General features: G+C 42.8%; 1 protein-coding gene across 1 annotated transcript; it reads right to left on the reverse strand.

Moving 5' to 3' along the window:
• Positions 1-237: 237 nt before the first annotated feature.
• LOC113029851 (uncharacterized protein K02A2.6-like) lies at positions 238-4,326 on the reverse strand. Its single transcript, XM_026180881.1, has one exon. The coding sequence runs from the start codon at positions 4,324-4,326 to the stop codon at positions 325-327; it is 4,002 nt and encodes a 1,333-aa protein (XP_026036666.1). The 3' UTR covers positions 238-324.
• Positions 4,327-21,633: the final 17,307 nt, after the last annotated feature.

The raw sequence follows: 21,633 nt of genomic DNA on the forward strand, positions 1-21,633 counted from the left end.
ACCAAGGAACCACGGAGACCATGTTTAGCTCACAGTTGCTTCTTTATTAAGAGAACCGGGGCATGCGCCCCCACAGACTGAAAGCTCCCCAACCACTGTTGCCCCCTGGTGGACAAATCCCTGCCACAACATAACATTCCTCCCCCCTTAAACTGGAACTACTCTGTAGTTTTAATCCCTACAGAAAATACCCATAACCAAAAACTTCACCTTTATAAAAAAAAAATGCAACAACCCCGTCCCCAGCCTTTATTGAAATTTCACTCCGGAATAGTGAACCTTTAGTCCAACAGTCTTAGGTTAACCTATAACAGTTCACCGTAATCACGGCACAAAGTCTCTCAGGTGCTCCGGCTTTCTCTTGGTCCTTTGCGATCGCCGTAACCCAGTGGCAGGTGATTCCAGCGAATCACTACTCTCCATATGTGGCTTCACCACTGGTGTAACTTGCACCTCTATGTGTCTCTCATCCTCGTCTCCTGTCTCAGCGCTGATGTTTGGGGCTGCCTTTGGGGGCTCGCCTGGGTGGCCTTCAGGCATTCCTGCTGCCAGGCACGGCTCCAGGCGGGCAAACAGCTGATCGACGTGACGCCTCACCACTGTCCCATTGCCCAGCATCACCAAGTAGGAAACAGGCCCCGTCATCTCCTGTATAAGTCCTGGTATCCATTTGGGTCCTCTGCCATAGTTTCTGGTATATACTGTGTCCCCAATAACAAACATGCGTTCCTTGGCATGTCTATCATGATACCGTCTTTGGCTATCTTGTTTTGCTGTCACTTTTTGTTTCAAGTCAGGGTGTATGAGATCAAGAGTACACCTCAACTTCCAGCCCATCATCAACTCAGCGGGAGACTTCCCTGTTGTGGACTGTGGTGTGATTCTGTAACTAAACAGAGCCCTGTTTAACTTGGTTGCCAGTGTGTCTCCAGTACTCTTTTTCATGAGTTCTTTGAACGTTTGCACTGCTCTTTCTGCTAACCCATTGGAGGCGGGGTGATATGGAGCGGAGGTGACGTGAGTGATTCCGTTCTTTGCCATGAACTCTTTAGTTTGTGCACTTACAAAACACTGGGCATTATCTGAGACCACCATCTCAGGAAGGCCGTGCGTGCTGAAACAATTTCTCAGGCAGTCTATGGTTGCAGCTGCTGTAGCGGATGGAACTGTATACACATCTAACCATTTGGAGTGGGCGTCCACTATTACTAAGAACATTTTACCCAAAAACGGGCCAGCATAATCGATATGTATCCTTCTCCAGGGCTTTTCTGGCCACTCCCAGGGGTGTAGCGGTGCCTCTTGTGGCCTGTGTCTATGTTCTTGACATGTACTGCAGGACCTCACCTTGTCTTCAATGTCATTCTCCATATGCGGCCACCACATGTAGCTTCTGGCCAGGCCCTTCATGCGGCTCATTCCTGGGTGTGACTGATGTAGCTGTTCCAAAAGGGGGCGTCGACCTCGTTCTGGTATCACCACCCTCGCCCCCCACAGCACACACCCATCCTGCACACTCAGCTCCTGTTGTCTCTGTCTGTAGGGCTGAAAATTAGGATGCTGCGTAGTGGGCCATCCTCTCATAGCATACTCACGCACTCTGGAGAGTATGGGATCTTTGGTTGTCCATCTTTGCAGCTGCTCAGATGTCATCACGCCCTCCTGGTCCTGATCTACCATCAACACTTGGTCCTCAGCTGCCACCTCTTTAGGGAGGTTCTCTGGAAGAGGGAGACGACTCAGACCATCAGCATTACTGTTATTTTTGCCTTCTCTGTATTTAATGACATACTCATAGGCTCTTAATAACACTGCCCATCGCATGATCCTCTGTGACGCCATCTGAGGGACGGCCTTCAACTCATGGAACAAACTTATCAATGGCTTATGATCCGTGATAATCATGAACTTCCTGCCGTACAGGTACTTATGAAAATACTGTACACCAAATATCACAGCCAATCCTTCTTTATCCAGCTGTGAGTAGTTCTTTTCTGCTGCATTCAGGGTACGCGATGCAAACCCAATGGGTTTTTCCTGACCATCTGGCATGCGGTGAGCTAGTACTGCTCCCACTCCATAGGGGGACGCATCGCAAGAAAGAATTAAATCCTTTTGCTCATCATAGTGTACCAATACACTGCTTGACTGCAACAGTTCCTTTGATTTGCCGAAAACCTTCTCCTGTGCTGGTCCCCAACACCATGGTTCCCCCTTTCTCAGAAGCTTGTGCAGTGGGGCCAACAGTGTGGACAAGTTTGGCAAGAACTTATTATAGAAGTTCAACAACCCCAAATAAGCTTTGAGCTCTGTCACTGATTTTGGGGGTGGCGCCTCCTGCACTGCTTTCACTTTTGCCGGCACTGGATGTAAACCGGTCTTATCCACCCGATGTCCTAAAAATGTCACTTCCTTCTCCATGAATTGACATTTGCTCCTTTTTAAGCGCAGGCCCGCCTCCTCCAAGCGCTGCAGCACTCCCTCCAGTGTTTGAAGATGTTCTTTGTCATTCTTTCCCGTCAGGATGATGTCATCCAGATACACTGCGACATTGGTCAGACCTTGCAACACACTCTCCATGGTGCGCTGAAAAATGGCAGGACTTGAACTCACACCAAATGGCAACCTGGTGTATGTAAACAAACCCTTGTGTGTGTTCACTGTGACATACTTTCTAGATTCCTCATCAAGTACAACCTGTTGATATGCGTGACTCATATCTAACTTGGTGTATTTTTCTCCTCCCGCCAGCCCCGCTATCATGTCCTCCATTCGTGGAATGGGGTATTGTTCTACAGGCGACACCTTGTTAACAGTCAGTTTGTAGTCACCACAAATTCTGGCGCTGGAGTCTGGCTTTAGTATGGGTACAATGGGTGCGGCCCACTCTGAGAATTTCACTGGTTGGATGATTTTCTCCTCCAACAGTCTCTCCAGTTCCTGCTCCACTTTCTTTTTCATAGCAAACGGAACTGATCGGGGCTTATAGAAGCACGGTTTGGCATCCTTAGCTACATGTATCTTTGCCGCAAACCCCTTCAGTGTTCCCAACTCATCCTTAAACACTGTTTCATGTCTGGCCAGTATTCGCTGTAAGGCATCCTCTCCGCCTTCGATCTTATGTACAGGTTGCCAGTCTAATTGGAGGGCCTTAATCCATCCCCGACCCATCAAACTAGTTCCAGCCCCTTCAACCACCACCACATCCAGTGTTTTCTTACTGTCTCTGAATTCCACCTGCACTTGGGCTGCTCCCCACACGGGTACCTTGTGGCCTCCATACGTTCTCAGTTTGATTCCACACTTGCTTACTTTGGGCGCCTTACTGCCTTCAAAAAGTTTTTTAAATGACTCCTTCGACATGATAGTGTAACCACAGCCTGTGTCTACTTCAAATGTCACATTCTGTCCATTTACTTTTAGCTTCTGTCTTATGGGTTCTTCCCTTGGGATGCTAATCTCCTCATGCACATTATACATAGTCACACTTGCCTTTATGTGGTGCATTTCAGCTCCTTCTTCCTCACTCTCCACATCCTCCTCTTCCAAGAAATGGGCTTGTTTACCTTGTCTGCCACGCCCTCCTTTTTGTTCCATTTTCATTCGGCAAACCCTTTTTATGTGTCCCACCTTTCCACAGTTGTGGCATTTTTCTGAAACAAACCTGCAGTCCTTGGCCACATGATTTAGTCCTCCACATCTGTAGCACTTCCTGACAACCTGTTGTGACGTCGAGCCGCCGTCCTCCATCTTGTTCACGGCTCCTAATCCTTTAGTGAATCGCGACTGTTCTGTCATGCTCTTCAAATCCACAATGTCTCTGTTAGCAGCCTCCATTGCTTGAGCAAACTTCAGCGCCTTTTCAAATGTTAGCGAATCCTCTGCTAACAATCTGCGCTGTATTCTGTCGTCGCTTATTCCACATACTAAACGATCCCGCAGCATCACCGTCAGGGAGTCACCAAAGTTACAGTCCTGTGCGAGCTTCCTCAGCTCCGCTACATAATCGCCCACACTTTCCTCCGGCCTTCTATTCCGTGTGTTAAACTTCCACCGCTGCACAATTTCACTCGGCTTAGGGTGAAAATGATTGTTCAACAATCCCACCAACTCAGCATAAGAACGATCCCCTGGCTTGACCGGACTGAGTAGGTTCCTAATCAGGGCATAGGTCTGTGCGCCCACGCAACTCAACAGTACCGCTCGCTTCTTCTCCTCCTCCTTAATATCATTCGCCACAAAGAAGTAATCCAAAATCTCACAATATTCCTCCCAGGATTGCAGCTCACTGTCGAACGGTGCCACCGAGCCCAAAGTGGTAGCCATTATTCCACACCGAGGGTTACGCTCCACTTCCCACAGATGCTAGCGCTGTACCACTTGCCAACCTCAGTTCATAAGTCACTTAGCACGGTGTAACTTCACAGCAAAACCTGGCTTTTACCCTCGTCGCCATATGTGATATCCTAAGACCAAGGAACCACGGAGACCATGTTTAGCTCACAGTTGCTTCTTTATTAAGAGAACCGGGGCATGCGCCCCCACAGACTGAAAGCTCCCCAACCACTGTTGCCCCCTGGTGGACAAATCCCTGCCACAACATAACAATTAATATATCAAGTAAGAGTAAAATAAAAAGTAATTTGTAAATGAATTCATTATTGTATTTTTTAATGCATTCATCAGTGAATTATGAAATGCTTTATTTCAATGTGTGTGACTCTCCTGGTCTGCCACACACAAGAGCTGGTGTTTCATCTCAGTATCAATGTTTCATCTGGTCTCCATTGAGTAGTGCCAGCCTCTTCAAAGCACAAGCAGGAGTCAGATCAGGCAGCAGAGGTTTATGTTTTAAGGGCACAATATAATAGAACTAGATGATGTTCTCTTGAGGTGAAGCATGCATGTTACCATCAACCCAGTGCGCACAAGAACCAATGAGTTATGCTGTTTTGCTCTCTCTCTCACACACACACTGACAACGTCATATCCAACTCTATAAAAAACCTCCTCTCCAGGGATTTCCACTGATGAGTCATTAATTCCCAGACATCTGAAGTCTACAAGTACCACCATATGTTTTTCACTGCAACCTGTTAATTCTGCCCTGAGATCCACTCAACACAATGTACGAGTGCAATTTATATCTTATAAATACATCCTGTACTCAACAACTCCCATGGTATTGAAGTGGTGTAACCGGTGTGATTCTGCATTGTGTCTGATAAAAAAGGTTGTAAAAAAAATTGTAGAAAAGGGCATTTATTTTTACATTAAACATAAAATATGCATTTACACGTAACATATTTGACATAAGATAAAACAAAAACATCAACATGAAATCTGACATACCTGATAAAAAAGGTAAAAGAAAGAAAGACCTTCAAGTAAAGAATTTGCCCCACTCCAGCTACTACGGCCAAATACAAACAGTGGGGAAGAGGGTTAGCTCAACCCACCACAACTTCCAAGCTAGCAAGGAGTATATATTCATGCTAGCATTTATGGCGCCTAAAACACATTTATGATACACACATACTACACACTTATAACATCTAACAAAAACAGGTTTAATAATGATAATAATTGAACTAAAATCGCAATCAGAAACATCAGGGTGGCTAAATATGAATTATATGTGTGTTTTAACCCTTGTGTGGTGTTCGTATTTTTGTTACTCAGCCAGTGTTCATGGGTCTGGTGGACCCGCTAGAGTTTTGGCTTTCCAAATTAACACTATCAAACAATTCTATGTTAAATTACTCAACAGATGTTTACTTCATATGAACAGCAAACATGGTTAATTTTTTCCCTTTACCTTTGTTAGATCACATTTATGAATTAATGTGCTTCTCGTTTTTCTTTTATATAAAATGTTATAAATAAATCAGTTATAATCAAGTGGAGTGAGTGGAAAGACACAACACATTTACACGTGAAAAAATAATTAATTGTTTAATTTTTCTTTTGAAAAAACTGAACACGGGTCTCACAGACCCGAACACCATACAAGGGTTAAAGTGTTGGAAAGAAATGACACCCACCTCTCCCATAGGGGAATTGTAGAAAAGGGGAGAGGCAAAAGGGGTACACTGTATTTATAGGATTGCACCAAAGAAGAAGAAGAAAAGAATAAGGAGGGGCTCTAACTGATAATGAACATAACTACAGGCTTGGAGGTCCTAAAAGTCAGGTATGATAGGAGCAGTTTGGGGGTTTAGAATACATTTTGTGTAATTATAACAATGTGATTTATGACCCTGTTACAGTGGCACCTTAGTTAAAAGACAAGAAATAGAAGGATATAATTGAAACCTCTACAACTAAGGCCAACCATGCCATAAAGCAAACATGTGGCACCTCCAACTTGAATTCTGTGTAAACAATAAAAAAAAAGTCAATCAGTCAATCCCAAACCTGACAAATTTGTAGATTATGAGAGATGTTCAAAGTCAAAATCTTTATCTTTTGATTATAAGGATACTGGAATGCATTTGAAAATATAATGTAGTTCTATTAAAATAAAACTCTATCATTACGAGGAACAACACAATTGCTATGTTAGGCCTAAAAATATAAAAGATCGACCCTAAGAGCCTTCATTAGGAACTCCATGGTAATGTGGCGTATAACACTAGAGGCCAACTTCAAGCCAGTTCCACAAGTCACCATCAAGTGCATGTTTTACCAAGAAGATGGCTCGTCCCCACTGCTGTTCTGGCTAGGCTAGGCAAGTGGCTCCAGCAGATCCCAGGAACAACATCAGACATTTCTGTCCACACTTGTTTAGAAAAAACACAGATAATTTCATCAAGAATAGTCTTAATTTGTGGTTTCTTTGTTATCTACTGGCATTTAAAACAGTTCTCGATCATGTTCATTTAAGTGTGAGATGCTAAAGTTGAGATGAGGAATAAAATGTGATTAGTTGTGTAACCCTAGTTTATATTTTATGTACCATGGACCAAATCTGGGCACTGTTGTTGTTTCACATTGTGACAAGTTTTTATTGCTATCTTTGAAAAGTGTTATCTTTGTGGAGTTCCAACAGTAAGTTATTAGATTATTAGGTATTCACCATAACCTGGGTTTAGGGAGAAGTAAATCGAGGCCAAAGGTCAAGTTCTATGACTATAACACTACAAGCCTCGTTTGAGTTTCTTAAATGAAATTTATTTTATTATCAAGGGGCTAAAATGTTCTGAAATGTCATGCGGACACATTTTCTAAATTACCTGTTTTGCTGATTGTTATTTATATGCAATTACTAGACTTGTAGTCAAGACCGCCTAATCCAACACCAAGACAAGACCAAGACCAGAGGGTATCGAGACCAAGACAAGACCGAGCCAAAAAAAGTCTTTAAACTGCAGCCAGATGCTGCTTCGTTTACGGGTGTCAGGCATATTTATGTGTTTTTGCTTTTGCACAGCCCTCCTCACCGCTGTCTACTGTCTCACTCACTTACTGAGAGGACAGACGCACGCTCCACTTGACTGTCGCGTCTCTCACCCTCTCTGTTTTTCACATAATGATATTATCCAATATGGAGGGATTGGAGCATAGCTGAGCCACTGTGTGAGAGCTGAGCAGCAAAGGGGAATTAAGTGAGGGTAGAAATGACTGAAAGATTATTTGGCTCTGTTTTGAGTTTTGTTCAAAAAAGAATGACTTCATATAGGAAAAAACATAAATATCACATATGCAGGACACCTTAAACTATTTTTTTAATTAAGCAGCAAGGCAGAACAAAGTCGAGCCTGTATCAACACACGAGGACTAAACCCCAATTCAACCAGACCCAGAACTGATCCAGAATTAAAACAGGACTACAACAGTTCAAAATCAGGACTACTGAGGACTTAACCAAAACAGAACCAGAATCAGAACTAGATGATAGCAGCACTAAAAATCATCATAAACCTGCACTACACTTATTTTTTAATTCTACCAAAGTCCACTATTTAGATTGAGAAAAGTTTATATAATTATTTAGCCATGTTGTGCAAACAAGCCTGCAAAACTTAATAAATATAGAATTTGAAAAGTAACAAATGGTATCTAAAAAGTTACACTAGGCACTAGATACATGTTCTGATGAGTTTTGGTAAACAACCGTTTGACTAACATGTGTGTCTCACCTGCTCTCTCTCCCTCTCTGTTCCTCTCTCTCCCTCTTTGTGCTGACAATCATCAAATATACAGTTGAAACCAGATATTTACAAACTCTTCAGATAAAAACACAAACACTTTTTTAATTGTAACATCAAATCAGACTAAATGTTTATTTTTTTAGATTTATAAATTTAAAAAACATATTTGTTAACTTTAAGAGTAAAGACAGAAACTATCTGTATTTCTTAATTGTAAATGGCACCAAATTGTATTCAAAATTGAGCCACACTTATGGAGCTCCACAGTTCTTTTCCTGGTGTTTTGGTTGACATCTCTGGATTTTTCCCATTTCAAAGAAACAGACAGTGTGTTTTGCCTTATATGCATCCACAGCTGTGCCACCAATTTACTCACATGGACTCTACTAACCTATCAGAAGCTTCTTCAGCTCAGAATGGAATCGTCTGGAGTTTTCTTATTAATTAACAATAAACTTAGTGTACATGTACCTCCTGTACCTCCTACATAGAGCCCACTCACACCTGGATGGGGGAAAAGGTACGGTCAGGATCCTGTTTCTTGACTTTTCCAGTGCCTTTAATACCATCCGGCCCTGTATGCTTCAGGAAAAACTGAACAGGATGGAGGTGGACCCCTGCTTGGTGGCTTGGATCTCCGACTACCTCACCGACAGACCACAGTACGTCAGGCTGAAGGACATCACGTCTGACACTGTGGTCAGCAGCACAGGAGCACCACAGGGAACTGTGCTGTCCCCTCTTCTGCTCACCCTGTACACCTCTGACTTCTGCTACAACTCTGAATTATGCCATATTCAGAAGTTTGCAGATGACACGGCCATCATGGGGTGTATCTGGGATGATCAGGAAGAGGAGTACAGAAGTCTGGTGAGGAACTTTGTCGCATGGAGTCACACAAACCACCTGCAACTCAACACCTCAAAGACTAAGGAACTGGTTGTGGACTTCGGGAGGTCCAGAGAAGGTCCACTGCCGGTTCAGATAGAGGGGGAGGAGGTGGAGGTGGTCAACAAGTACAAGTACCTCGGGCTGTGGGTGGACAACAAACTGGACTGGTCATGCAACACAGAGCACCTGTATAAAAAAGCCCAAAGCCGACTGTACTTCCTCAGGAGGCTGAGGTCTTTTAACATCTGCAGGAAGCTCCTGAGGATGTTTTACCAGTCAGTGGTTGCTGGAGTACTTTTCTATGCTGTGGTGTGCTGGGGGAGCAGCACAGCAAAGAAGGACTCATCCAGGCTGGAGAAACTGATCAGGAGGGCTAGCTCTGTGGTCGGCATGAAGCTGGACACTCTGGTGACAGTGGCAGAGAAAAGGACATTAAAGAAACTGATGGACATTATGGACAATGCTGGGCATCCTCTGCACACGGCCATAAACAATCAGAAGAGTCTGTTCAGTGACAGGTTGCTTCTCCCAAAGACAAGAATAACAGACTTAAAAACTCCTTTGTCCCACACGCCATCAGACTGTTTAACTCCTCTCTGGAGGGGAGAGGGAGGAGAAAGGAGGGGAACAACTAGCTGTAGTGCCTCTTCACCTCACTGTACAATACCTTGTGCAATACTTTTTGTAAATAGTCAACAGTGCAATAGACTCAATACTTGAAATGTGCAATTCACTTGTATTTTTATTTTTTATTCCTATTTATTCTATTTATCCCCTTCGTATATTTTATTTATATTTGTCTCTGTATTTATATGTGTGTGTGTGTATATATATATATATATATGTATAACATTCTGTAACTGTAACTTCTGTCGGTGCTGTGCTTTTTTGGAAATCGAATTTCCCAGAGGACCCACCCGAGGGATTAATAAAGTTCTATCTTATCTTATGTACTCCTAAATTTGATAAAAGTGATTAAAATAGACAGCTCCCTCTTTTTATTCTGACATTTAACTAATTCAAAAGATATTTCAATATTTATTTATCCAAATCAAAACAAGTTTACTCTAAATTGATGTTTAACAGTAAAAAAAAGGTTTTTTTTATGTTTTCTCCCTAAAGTGTATGTAAATATCTGGTTTAAACTGTGAATATACTGCTGTGTATTGAAATTTCTCCTGTTTTGCACAGAAATATACTGAACAACATCCAAAGCATAATATATAAAATAACATCTACCTGAGTTTTTTCTTTAAAAGAAGCTCCTTATGTCCATTGTTGTGTTCATCAGTACACAACTGAAACCGATTTAGAGATTTTGTTTAACCGTGGAGGGAAACAACTGAAAATATGAAATGTAAGCTAATACTCTCTAAAAATCAGCATTGCTGTTCGGCTTTTTATTTATCCATTTGTTGATTCACTCGAAGAGCAAGTAACACAACCAAGTGACCAGTTTGATATCAATCTTTTGTGATACACCGTCATATTTACATTATTTGTACAGTACGAATGATTTGCTTTGGTACCTGGTCAAACTTAAGCTCTCCTCTGCCTGCAGCAAACTTGCAGGCAGCAGCTTCTCCCCCCTCGCTCAGTCGCCTAGTGCCTGGGCTCAGATCATACCAAAATAGGGGGAATTTACAACGGTGCGCTCTGTGCTTCTTGTGTCGTTTTTGTTTTATACAGTTGTCAGTCAGGCATGTAACTAACAAATTACACTCCAAAAGACCCCATGCTTCTGAAAAAATGACCCAGGCTTAAGCCCAGTAAGCCACCCCCCCGCTCCGCTGATGGTTGACTCCAAATCTCCCAAACACTATGTCGATTTGAGAACGCAAGACCGAGACAGCGAGACCGAGACAGCGAGACCAAAGTCAGTCGAGACCAAGACAAGACCAAGACAAAAGTCCGTTGAGACCAAGACGAGACCAAGACCACGTAAAAGTGGTCTCGAGACATCCAACTCTAGCAATTACCAACACAAATTATATTGATGAGAGAACAAGAATGAAAGCCAAAACAGAGAGAGAAGGATCAGGACAGAAGCACAGATGGACTGGGACAGACAGAAGCCTTCAGTGTTTTGGCTTCTGTTTGGTTTAATTGAAGGACCGGGCGATGCATCGCCTGAAACCCTGAGAAACGGAACCAACAAGTGGCCCAACTCTCTCATTCAAAAATTTATGGTGAATATGAATGAAATATGAGAGTAAAATTTGAATTTGAAATTACTTTTTAATTACAAGTCATTTATAATATATTTCGGTGTCTCAGAGTCATGTCTGTTTCCAGTGCAGCAACACTGCTGATTTTGTCAGCAAGAACAAACTAAATATTGAAGTAGGGCTGCAAAAACAGGATAATATAACATGTAAATTAACCTAATTATAATTAAAAGTTAAACACAACTTGCAGCCACCAGAAGCATTTACAGTACTACAAGCTGACGGGCTAAGGAACATACCACATGGGCACAAATTTGGCATGGCAGGTCGATTTCCACCTGGCTGACTGTGTCTTTCTGCACTATATGTATTAAAGTTAAATTAATTAAGCTTGGTAAATCAATCTTAGTTTATCTTTAACTTAATGAGAAAAGTTCGGGGCAGAGGAGTTGGAGCCTGAGGTGATCTGGTGGACTGATGGAGTGTGAGGAGGCTGATGAGTTTCTGCAGGAATGGCTGGCAGGAAATGAGGATCTGAGAAACAGGAATTGTTACTGTACTAGGAACAATACACAAAACAAAATACAACAGTGAGCCGGAATGTGCCAGTGCCTGAACAACCTTTTAACAACCTGGAGGAGACTAGGTCCATAACTACTGCAGGCCAGTGATTAGAAGATTTTCTAACCAGAGATCAAGTGAAATCCATGAGTTCCATGCCTCTAAGAGAACTGAACAGGGAAACCTGCAAACTCATGAAGGAAAGCATAGTTTCTCCCACACGTTCTTTGAAATTATCAGATATTTAATTTCATTGTAAGAGGTCGAATTAAAAAGTTCTGTGAATGACCTACAAATGAGAACTTTAACTCAACTTTGGTTAAAATCTTTTGCACATGTTGTCCCTTTGTGTTTGTGCCTCTGCATTGTGTGCTACATCTCATAGAGTGTGTCAAAATGGTGATTCTTTAACGTCATATTTTTTATTTCAGCATGTAAACAAAACCAAATTGCAAGAAATCTGTATTTTCAATGCACATACATCACACCATGGAAACCCACTTCATGCAAAGCAGGAAGGGTGATGTAAAGGTTTGTAAGCATGGCCTGCACAATGTACTGTCATGCTGACAAGTAAGTGAAAACTGCAGAGGGAATGTAACATGGATGTGTGACCTCAGATAGAAGACATAAGTAACAATGCTGTTAACACAAAGAACTCCAGCTTTATCAAAGGAAATAAAAACAGTTACCAAGGGACTCTGTAAAATACTGTACTGTACTGTAAAATATTCCAAAATCACATTTGCCCACAAAAATATCCACAAAGAAATTTAATGACTTTAATTACAAAAGAATTTTCTGCAAATGTTTTTACTACATTCCAACAGAGCAAAACACAAAAGACTGGAGAAACATCAGACAGAGGAAACAGGTTAGCAGACATGTATAACAATGAGCAGAAACATGGAGACTAAATTGTCAAGTGACAAGATCGTAGTTATTATATTCCAAAAAAAGCACAATGAAAATGACTGGTGGAAAATGCATGAAAAGGTTAAACTTTATTTCATTTTAAAATAAGCAATTAGCAATAAGTGATCACCAGTGTTGGGGTCACTCGCTCGAAGCGAGGAGGAGGTTTAAACCATGTCTGCCGTCTATCGTGATGGGAAATGTGCGATCGTTGGCAATTAAAATCGACGAGCTCTCAGCACTGGTACGGAGTCAGAGGGAATACCGAGAGTGTAGCCTGATGTGTTTCACCGAATCATGGCTGCACCAGGTCATTCCCGATGAGAATGCTTCCGTGGAAGGCTTCCACACTGTTCGGGCGGACAGGGACAGCATCGCTAGCGGTAAGCGTAAAGGAGGTGGGCTTGCTGTTTTAGTTAACAACCGGTGGTGTAACCCTGCCAACATAACAATCAAAGAAAGGATTTGTTGCCCGGACACTGAACTGTGTGCTGTTGGACTCAGGCCGTATTATTTACCCAGGGAATTCTCTCACGTCATCTTGGTGGCTGTTTATGTTCCCCCCTCTGCTAACCCCACAGCTGCATGTGACACTATCCACTCTGCCATAGCTCGGCTACAGACTCAGCACCCGAGTGCCTTTATTGTGATCTCGGGTGACTTCAACCATGTATCACTGGACAATACACTACCAACATTCAAACAATATGTGGACTGTCCCACCAGGGGAGAGAAAACTTTAGACTTACTGTATGCTAACGTCAAGGATGCATACAGCTCCTCCTCCCTCCCCCCACTTGGTAGGTCAGATCATAACCTGATTCACCTCACCCCCCGCTATGTGCCAATTGTGAGGAGGGAACCTGTGACCACCAGGACTGTTAGGAGGTGGTCAGAGGAGGCAATAGCGGAACTACAAGGGCTGTTTCGAGGTGACCAACTGGGAAACACTCTGTGAGCCTCACGCCGAGGACATCAATGGGCTTACTGAGTGTATCACAGGCTACATAACTTTCTGCACCGACTCCATTGTTCCAGCTCAGACTGTTCATTGTTACCCAAATAACAAGCCGTGGGTGACTAAGGACATCAAAGCCCTCCTCAACAACAAGAAGAGGGCTTTCAGAGGGGGCAACAAAGAGGAGGTGAGGAAGATCCAGGTGTTACTAAAGGACAAGATCAGAGAGGCTAAGGAAAATTACAGGAGGAAGCTGGAGTGGAAACCTGCCATCTTCAGAAGTTTTCTGATGACTCTGCGGTGGTTGGATGCATCAGCAGGGATGATGAGACAGAGTACCGGGCTGTGGTCGACTCCTTTGTCACGTGGTGTGAGCAGAATCATCTGCAGCTCAACGTGGCAAAGACCAAGGAACTGATCGTGGACTTCAGGAAGACCAGGAAACACTTGACCCCTGTTTCAATCCAGGGGGTCAGTGTTGACATTGTGGAGGACTATAAATACGTTGGAGTACACATTGACAATAAACTGGACTGGGCTAAAAACACCACAGCACTTTACAGGAAGGGCCAGAGTCGTCTCTATTTTTTGAGGCGACTGAGGTCCTTCAACATCTGCCAGAAAATGCTGAGGATTTTCTATGAGTCTGTTGTGGCCAGTGCGATCCTCTATGCTGTTGCATGCTGGGGGAGCAGGCTGAGGGTCGCAGATGCCAACAGACTTAATAAACTGATCCGTAAGGCCAGCAATGTTGTGGGGATGGAGCTGGACTCCCTCAAGGTGGTGTCGGAGAGGCGGATGCTGTCCAAGATAAAGACAATGTTGGATAACACCTCCCACCCACTCCATGACATGCTGGTCAGTCACAGGAGCTCGTTCAGTGAGAGACTGAGATTACCGAAAAGCACCACTGAACGACACAGGAAATCATTCCTGCCTGTGGCCATCTCCCTGTACAACGCATCCACTTAACACACTGTTTGCTGCTACAACTACACATGTTTCTTTTCCAAATATTTATTTATAAGTGACTTATGTATGTATGTATGTATATATATGTATATATTGTACTATTCTTAGTTAGCGTATTGTCTGTCTTGTCTTAATGTTGGTTTAAAATGGAGCACTGTAACAAAAAATAATTTCCCCCAGGGATCAATAAAGTATTCTGATTCTGATTCTGAAACCAGTGCATTACACATGAGATATTACTGTTAAATGCAATATGCTGCATTACTTGCTGGAGAAAGTAATTTGTTAGACTATAACGAATATATTATTTTTGCATTAGCATGAGCTGAAATGCACTGTCTCATAATCACCAGTTAACAATGACACAAGTCCCAACCCCCAGACAGAAATACAGTAGCCTATTTAATATTTACATATGAACCCAAAGCTGACAACACAAAGAAAAGTTTGAAACTGGTCCAAAAAGACTTGAAAGCAATCTTCACATACTCAGACTCCACAAATGACCAAGTTTTGGTCCACACCTAATGAATTACCTTTGGGCTTGGAAATTGGACTATGTATAGTGCTCTATGCAAGTTGGCAGAATGGGACTTTCAAAGAAGCAACCCTGGAAAAATAGCAGCTATCCAATAAGATGGACAGGCCTGATTGAAAGACTTGGATATTTAAAAAGCTTTGTTCTTTAAACCTTTTTAGTTTGACCTCACAAATATTTTGTTAAATTTGGCTATTTCTGTCTATATTTGTTTCACCCTTTCTATTCACAATATTATTAAAATGAGAATACTGAATATAAATGATTTATTGATAATTCATAAAAAAGTAAAGGCGTGGTAAAAGACATACCAAGCCAGTGTTTTCCCAGGAAACTGATATTTAAATTAACCTTAAATTCGATTTTACTGTAGTTCTTTACAAAGGAAATCCCAGTATATGTTTTTTGAATTTCTAGCAGTCAAACACCATCGAGTAATTATTCTACTGAGGATTTTTTTTTTTTTTGCAGGTTGTTATTGTTTTCCCTGTAAAAGCACTTAAAGCATTATATATAAACAAATGTACTTACTTACTGTAGATTAGAGACATTTTGTTATGCATTCTGGACAAAACCAGGCAAAACAAAATACTCACATACACCTCACATTATAAAAGCTGGGATGGCCTCCATCCATCAGATGCTTAAGAAAACTGATGAACGACCTCTACAGCCACTGTTGTCAGCCGGAAACAAACGGAGGAACTGGACACTTGGTAAAATGTTATTGTTAGTCTTAGCCTACAGAGGATCAGACTTCAATCACATGACCAGAGCAAAAAAAGGGCCTTCAGGTTTCAATAGCAGGAGTATTATTCTCTGAAGCCAGTGCCTGTGTCTCGCCCATCCCCTCTGAAATCCTTTCTGAAATTCTAGCAGTGAAGATCAATAGGTATTTTTTATTATAATTATAATTTTCAAAGAGAAAAACATACATTTGAGTCCTTCCCTCCTTGCCTACGCCACACAGGAGAACAGAGCTGCTGAGCATTCCTCTAGAGTCCTCTTCATCCCTCTACCTACCTCTACTCTAGTATCTGTGTCTCTACCAAGCACCACATGCTGATGCTGGGAAGTTATTAAATGCAAGATAAAACAGGGAAACGAAGTGCTGTCACTGTGGCTGGAGGCTCAATGAAAATGACTGATGGACTTTCATCATATGGAAGAACTCCTTTCTCTACTCTAAAATGCTCAGTAAACTTTTAACTTGTGATGTGAGAATGTGGCAGTATAAAATGAGATCAAAGCAAGCCCATCAGAAAACACATAGTGGGAGTGTGCAGTGCACTTGTGCCTTCATGATTGGTTCATCATCCTGCTTACTGGTGGCTAGCTTGAATAAATCATGACATACTGGATATCCTATACTGTACAGCCAGGGTGGAACTTCAGTGTCACTTATTAAGCCATTTTTGACACGCAAATTATTAAATATTAAATTTCTGAATGATTAGAGTCTGCTGTCGTTGGAAGTTAAGCATGGCATTATTACCTTAGGTGGTTTCCAAACATCATGCAAAGTATAATGTAAAAGTTTGCAAGGACGGCCTTTTCAACATACTGTCACACTGAAATAAGTGAAAACTGCTGTGGGAGTAGGGGTGGGTTTTAATGATCGATTCATCGATTAAAATCGATTCTGGCTTGGATAACGTGATATCAATTCATTAATTTTTTTATATAAATGTATTTTGCCCAAAATTCCAGAATCTCAGGTGAAAGGTCACAAAATGTCAACAACCACCAAACATTTAAAACAGTAAATGAGAGCAGGTACACGGCTTCTGCACAAAGACGTAAACACACAGCGCGGACCCGCGGATCAGAATCAGTGAGATGTCGCCTTTCTCACAGCTCGCTGATTCTGATGTTTCGGCGGGTCCGCGCTTTGTGTTCACGCCCTTTTTGCGCTGATTCTAAAGCTGTTAGTTTGATCTCTCTCCAAACAATATTGACCGAACCAGCAGCAAAAGAAGATCCAACCTACGCTTCACATAAACATCGTCATGAATTCACTCTGACTTTTGCTGTTTTGCTTCCAACGCGATAAAATCACACGTCATGCACAGCTCTCTCTCTTTCTCAGTGTACTTCAAGAACAGTTTCCCATCTATCCCCGAAATCTGTTTTCTGCATTATTCGCTTGCTTGTTACGCACAAGTCTAACGTTGTTTACAGGCTGTCGGCCAATGTTTTTTTTTCATGCTTTGGAGAGGCAAAGCATGAAATGGATATGGTGGACCGGCGTGTCTATTACATGTTTTGCTGTGATACTGGATTGTTGAGTTTGTGGCATGCTGGGAAATAATCCAAGAACCTAGTTTAAGCCAGTGGTTCCCAAACTTTTTTTGCTAGGCCCCCCTTTGTTTTACAAGATAAATGCTGCCCCCCCCCCCCCCCCCATTTTGCTCCATTGCGTTTTTTTTTTCACACCTCAAACATTTAGTAAACATTTAAGCAAATACAAGTAATCTGCAATAAATTACAGGTAGTAATAAAATAAACTACTAACTCTTTTACGCTACGTCCGCACCTACATGGGTATTTTTGAAAACGCAGCTGTTTCGTCCACACGTAAACGGCGTTTCGAATCACAGAATCACTCCTTTTTTGCGTTTACGTGTGGACGAGGAATACAGAGTTCGTCACACAACGTCAAAGGTATGTGCCTTTTTTCACGTCACACTGTGCGCCACGTTATTGTTTACATGAGATGAATTGCAGAATGGCAGATAGAGACAAAATACTGTTGATCTGAGTATCTTCAGGTTTTACATGCTTACACACGCAGTTACTGTCCCTCCATTTACAAAGGCAGAGGCGTCACGGTGTGATTATTTTACGTGTAGTTGCTTTTTTCCTGTGTAAGGGGCAGGGATAGCTCAGTAGGTAAAGTGGTCGCCCCATGATCGGAAGGTCGGCGGTTCGAATCCACTTAACGGCTACCCTGAGCAAGGTACCGTCCCTACACACTGCTCCCCGGGCGCCTGCTTAGTGGGCTGCCCACCGCTTCACTGAGTGAATGGGTCAAATGCAGAGAAAAACAAGTAATTTCCCCATGGGGATCAATAAAGTATCCATTATTATTATTATTAATGATATTCAACATTGCTGTCAATGCATTTTTCAAAAAATGCCTCTCTGTGCAAAATGGGTTTAAAAACAAACAGCTGTGGGATACTGTTTGACCGTGATTTAGACAGGGGGAACAAATCGAGTATAAAGAGCTAACATCTCCAAAATGTCAGGAGTACCGTATTTCCCGGACTACAAAGCGCACCTGAATATTAGCCGCACAAGCTAAAATCAGGGGAAAATCCTGTTTTGTACATACATTAGCCGCACCTGACTAAAAGCCGCAGGTGTTTCAATGTTGACTTATCATATGTAAGAGAATATGCACAAAGGGAATTGTCAGGAAAGAGATGGCTGTTTGGAGACATCACTTTTCTTAATATTTTGAAAAACAAGTTATGGGTACATATTTGCACATGTAGTACATAACAGTAGCCTACAGCACACCAGAACAATAGATTCGGACTACCTTTTAGGCTCAGGTGCAGTGACACAGCTGTAACAAGAAGAAAAGTCAGTCATTCACCACAATCTTTCTCTTCTTCCTGCGCACTGAAACCACCAAAGTCCTCTTCTCCAGTGTCGGATACAAACAGGCTCAGGATGGCTTCGTCATCCACTCTCCGCTTCTCTCCTTCGTTGTCACTTTCAAAACCAAAGAAATCCTCGTTGTCAGTGTCAGAGTCGAACACCCTCAGAAGGGCCGTGGCGGCGTCCTCCTCTCCATCATGCAGCAGTCCAGCCCTTCAAAATCCGTTGGTGATCGTGGATGTTTTCACACTTTTCCACGCTGTCAGAATCCACCGGTGGAGTTGGGCATAACTTGCTTTTTGGGCATAACTTGCAAGTTTATCGCCGCTCATCATGATCATCATCATCCACGACTCCCGCTGAACGCGTAGCGCTACTTTGAAGTTTGTTTTTCGCGCTACTTCGTACGGCACTACGTTGCCTGGCGGACGGACATGTGACTAACATACCACTCTTGAACCCCGATCCTTCCGCCAGGCAACGTAGTGCCGTACAACAGCGGAACACACAAAACAAATCGTCTTACGATATGACAAAAATCATGGACAATCCATAGAAAAGCCGCACCTGACTAAAAGCCGCAGGGTTCAAAGCTTGTGCAAAAAGTAGCGGCTTATAGCCCGACAATTACGGTAGTTAGTCATTATGAGAAGTGTTTGTGAACTAAAAATCAAGAAAGTAGGATTCTGTTTGCCCATGATTTGAAGAGCCCAGCACTGCTCCCGACGCAGGGAAAACCAATTCTGCAGGGGAGACCTACATCGGCACTGGTGCAGGTGAAACCAAAGGGAAGATAGGCTTCACCATATTTTCTAGTCTTTGGCTTAGAATGAAGTTGGTTTGGAAACATATTCAGCGATGCTTCATCTCCTGCTTTGCGTTTGTCTGGGAGCCCCGTGCTAGCAGTGTCCAAGCGTTTTGGTTTTTTTCTTTGGCGCCAGCAGTATGCACGGCGACACGTCCGCTAACCCTGCTAACTTTGCTTTGGCTTTGGCTAGCCTTATCCTTCTCCTTTCTATCCCAAAATGCTCTCGCTCTGCGTGTGTATAATCGCCAGTTACTCCTTGAAATCAAAGCTTCATATGACCTCGCTCTTAAACAATCGGTGGTAGGAAATGCTTATGGGCCTCCTCCACCACTCCTAGAGCCCTGTATCCCGGCCTACTTGTGTCAACACACCTTCACAACGTCCTGGAAAAAGCGTCCGAGGAAACGAGGAAAGCGGGCTGGTACACTCATCAAACTCCGAGCTGTTCTCCGCGCTTCTCGCGGAACTACTGGACCAGCAGAGTGCATCTCGAGATGGATCCTGCCTGTTGTCCCTGGAACTTCCACGTCACTTGATCCCCCGTCCTCAGCTTTTTATTTTCCTAAGCGGCCTCGGACCCGTGGATGCGGTGTGGACCACAGAAATCTTCGCACACTTAACCGAGCTGGAGCGTCCGATGCTAGGATCTACACATTCCAAATGGCCTTGCTAAATGTAAGATCATTAGCAAACAAGACGTTTGTATTAAACGACTTCATAAAGTCACAACAGTTGGACTTTCTATTTCTGACGGAAACATGGCTCCAACCCGGTGAGTCTGTAGCGTTTTCGGAACTGGTCCCTCCCAATTTCTCATTCTTCAGCCTCCCTCGGTCCTCTGGCAGGGGGGGAGGCCTAGCCACTGTGTTCAATCCTCGATTTCATTGCCATCAAATATTACAGCATGACTCATTTTCTAGTTTTGAACTCCAGCTGTTTGAGTTACACCTTAATCCTGCTGCGCCTCTGCTGTTTGCCCTTATAAATCGCCCTCCCAAGTTTAATAAGGATTTTATCAAAGAGTTTTCTGATTTTATGGCTGGAATCGCTCTTAAATACGACAGCTTTTTGATCCTTGGCGATTTTAATATTCATGTCTGTTGTGATTCGAAATTTTTGGTCAAGGACTTTTTAAATATTATTGATTCCTTTAACTTGACCCAGTGGGTTTCTGGTCCCACGCACGAAAAAGGTCACACACTGGACTTGGTGCTTTCCCACGGGTTGGAAGTGTGCATCACGGATATATCTGAATTACGCATTTCCGATCATCTTCCTGTGTTGTTCACTCTAACACTGCGCTGCTCGATGGACAAGTCGAACGCCCCACTGCGCAAAAAGCGAGCGCTTGATGTACTAACAGCACCTGCCTTTTCTGCTGCCTTTATGGACTCTGGAATATTGAACTCCAATTGTAAAAATGTTGAGGACCTTTCGGCTATTCTTCATTCTACTTGCACTTATATCTTGGACTCTATTGCACCATTCAGAACTGTGCGCGCTAAGAATTCATCAGAACCGTGGTTGAACGATTACACCCGCTCCCTCAGACGCGACTACAGACGTGCTGAAAGGAGATGGAAAAAGGACAGATTGTATGTTTCCTTACAGATTTTAAGGACTTGTCTCTCTGCTTATCAAGAAGCTGTAAAAACTGCAAAAACACAATTTGTCTCAAACTTAGTATCAGCAAACGGTCATAGGCCTCAGGTACTTTTTAACATTCTTAATCGCTTTTTTAGTTTATGTGATAATCCTGGAGTTACTTCTTCACCAAGTATGTGCGATGATTTTTTAGCATTTTTCAATAACAAGATCTTATCGATTAGGGCCCTTGTTTCGTTGTCTGTTGTCTCAGTTCAAAGCCCTCCACCTGTGTGTTCAGCTGTCTTAGAGCAGTTTGATCCCGTCTCCCTTAAGGACCTGACCGCGATAGTTAGTGGCCTAAGATCATCACACTGCCCCTCTGATTCTCTTCCCCCGAGTCTGCTCAAAAACACTTTTAATATTGTTGGCCCTTTTATTCTAAAATTGATTAATACGTCCCTTACTACAGGCTG

Source organism: Astatotilapia calliptera, chromosome 9 (genome assembly GCF_900246225.1).
Source record: "Astatotilapia calliptera chromosome 9, fAstCal1.2, whole genome shotgun sequence".
In the NCBI taxonomy this organism is placed as follows: domain Eukaryota; kingdom Metazoa; phylum Chordata; class Actinopteri; order Cichliformes; family Cichlidae; genus Astatotilapia; species Astatotilapia calliptera.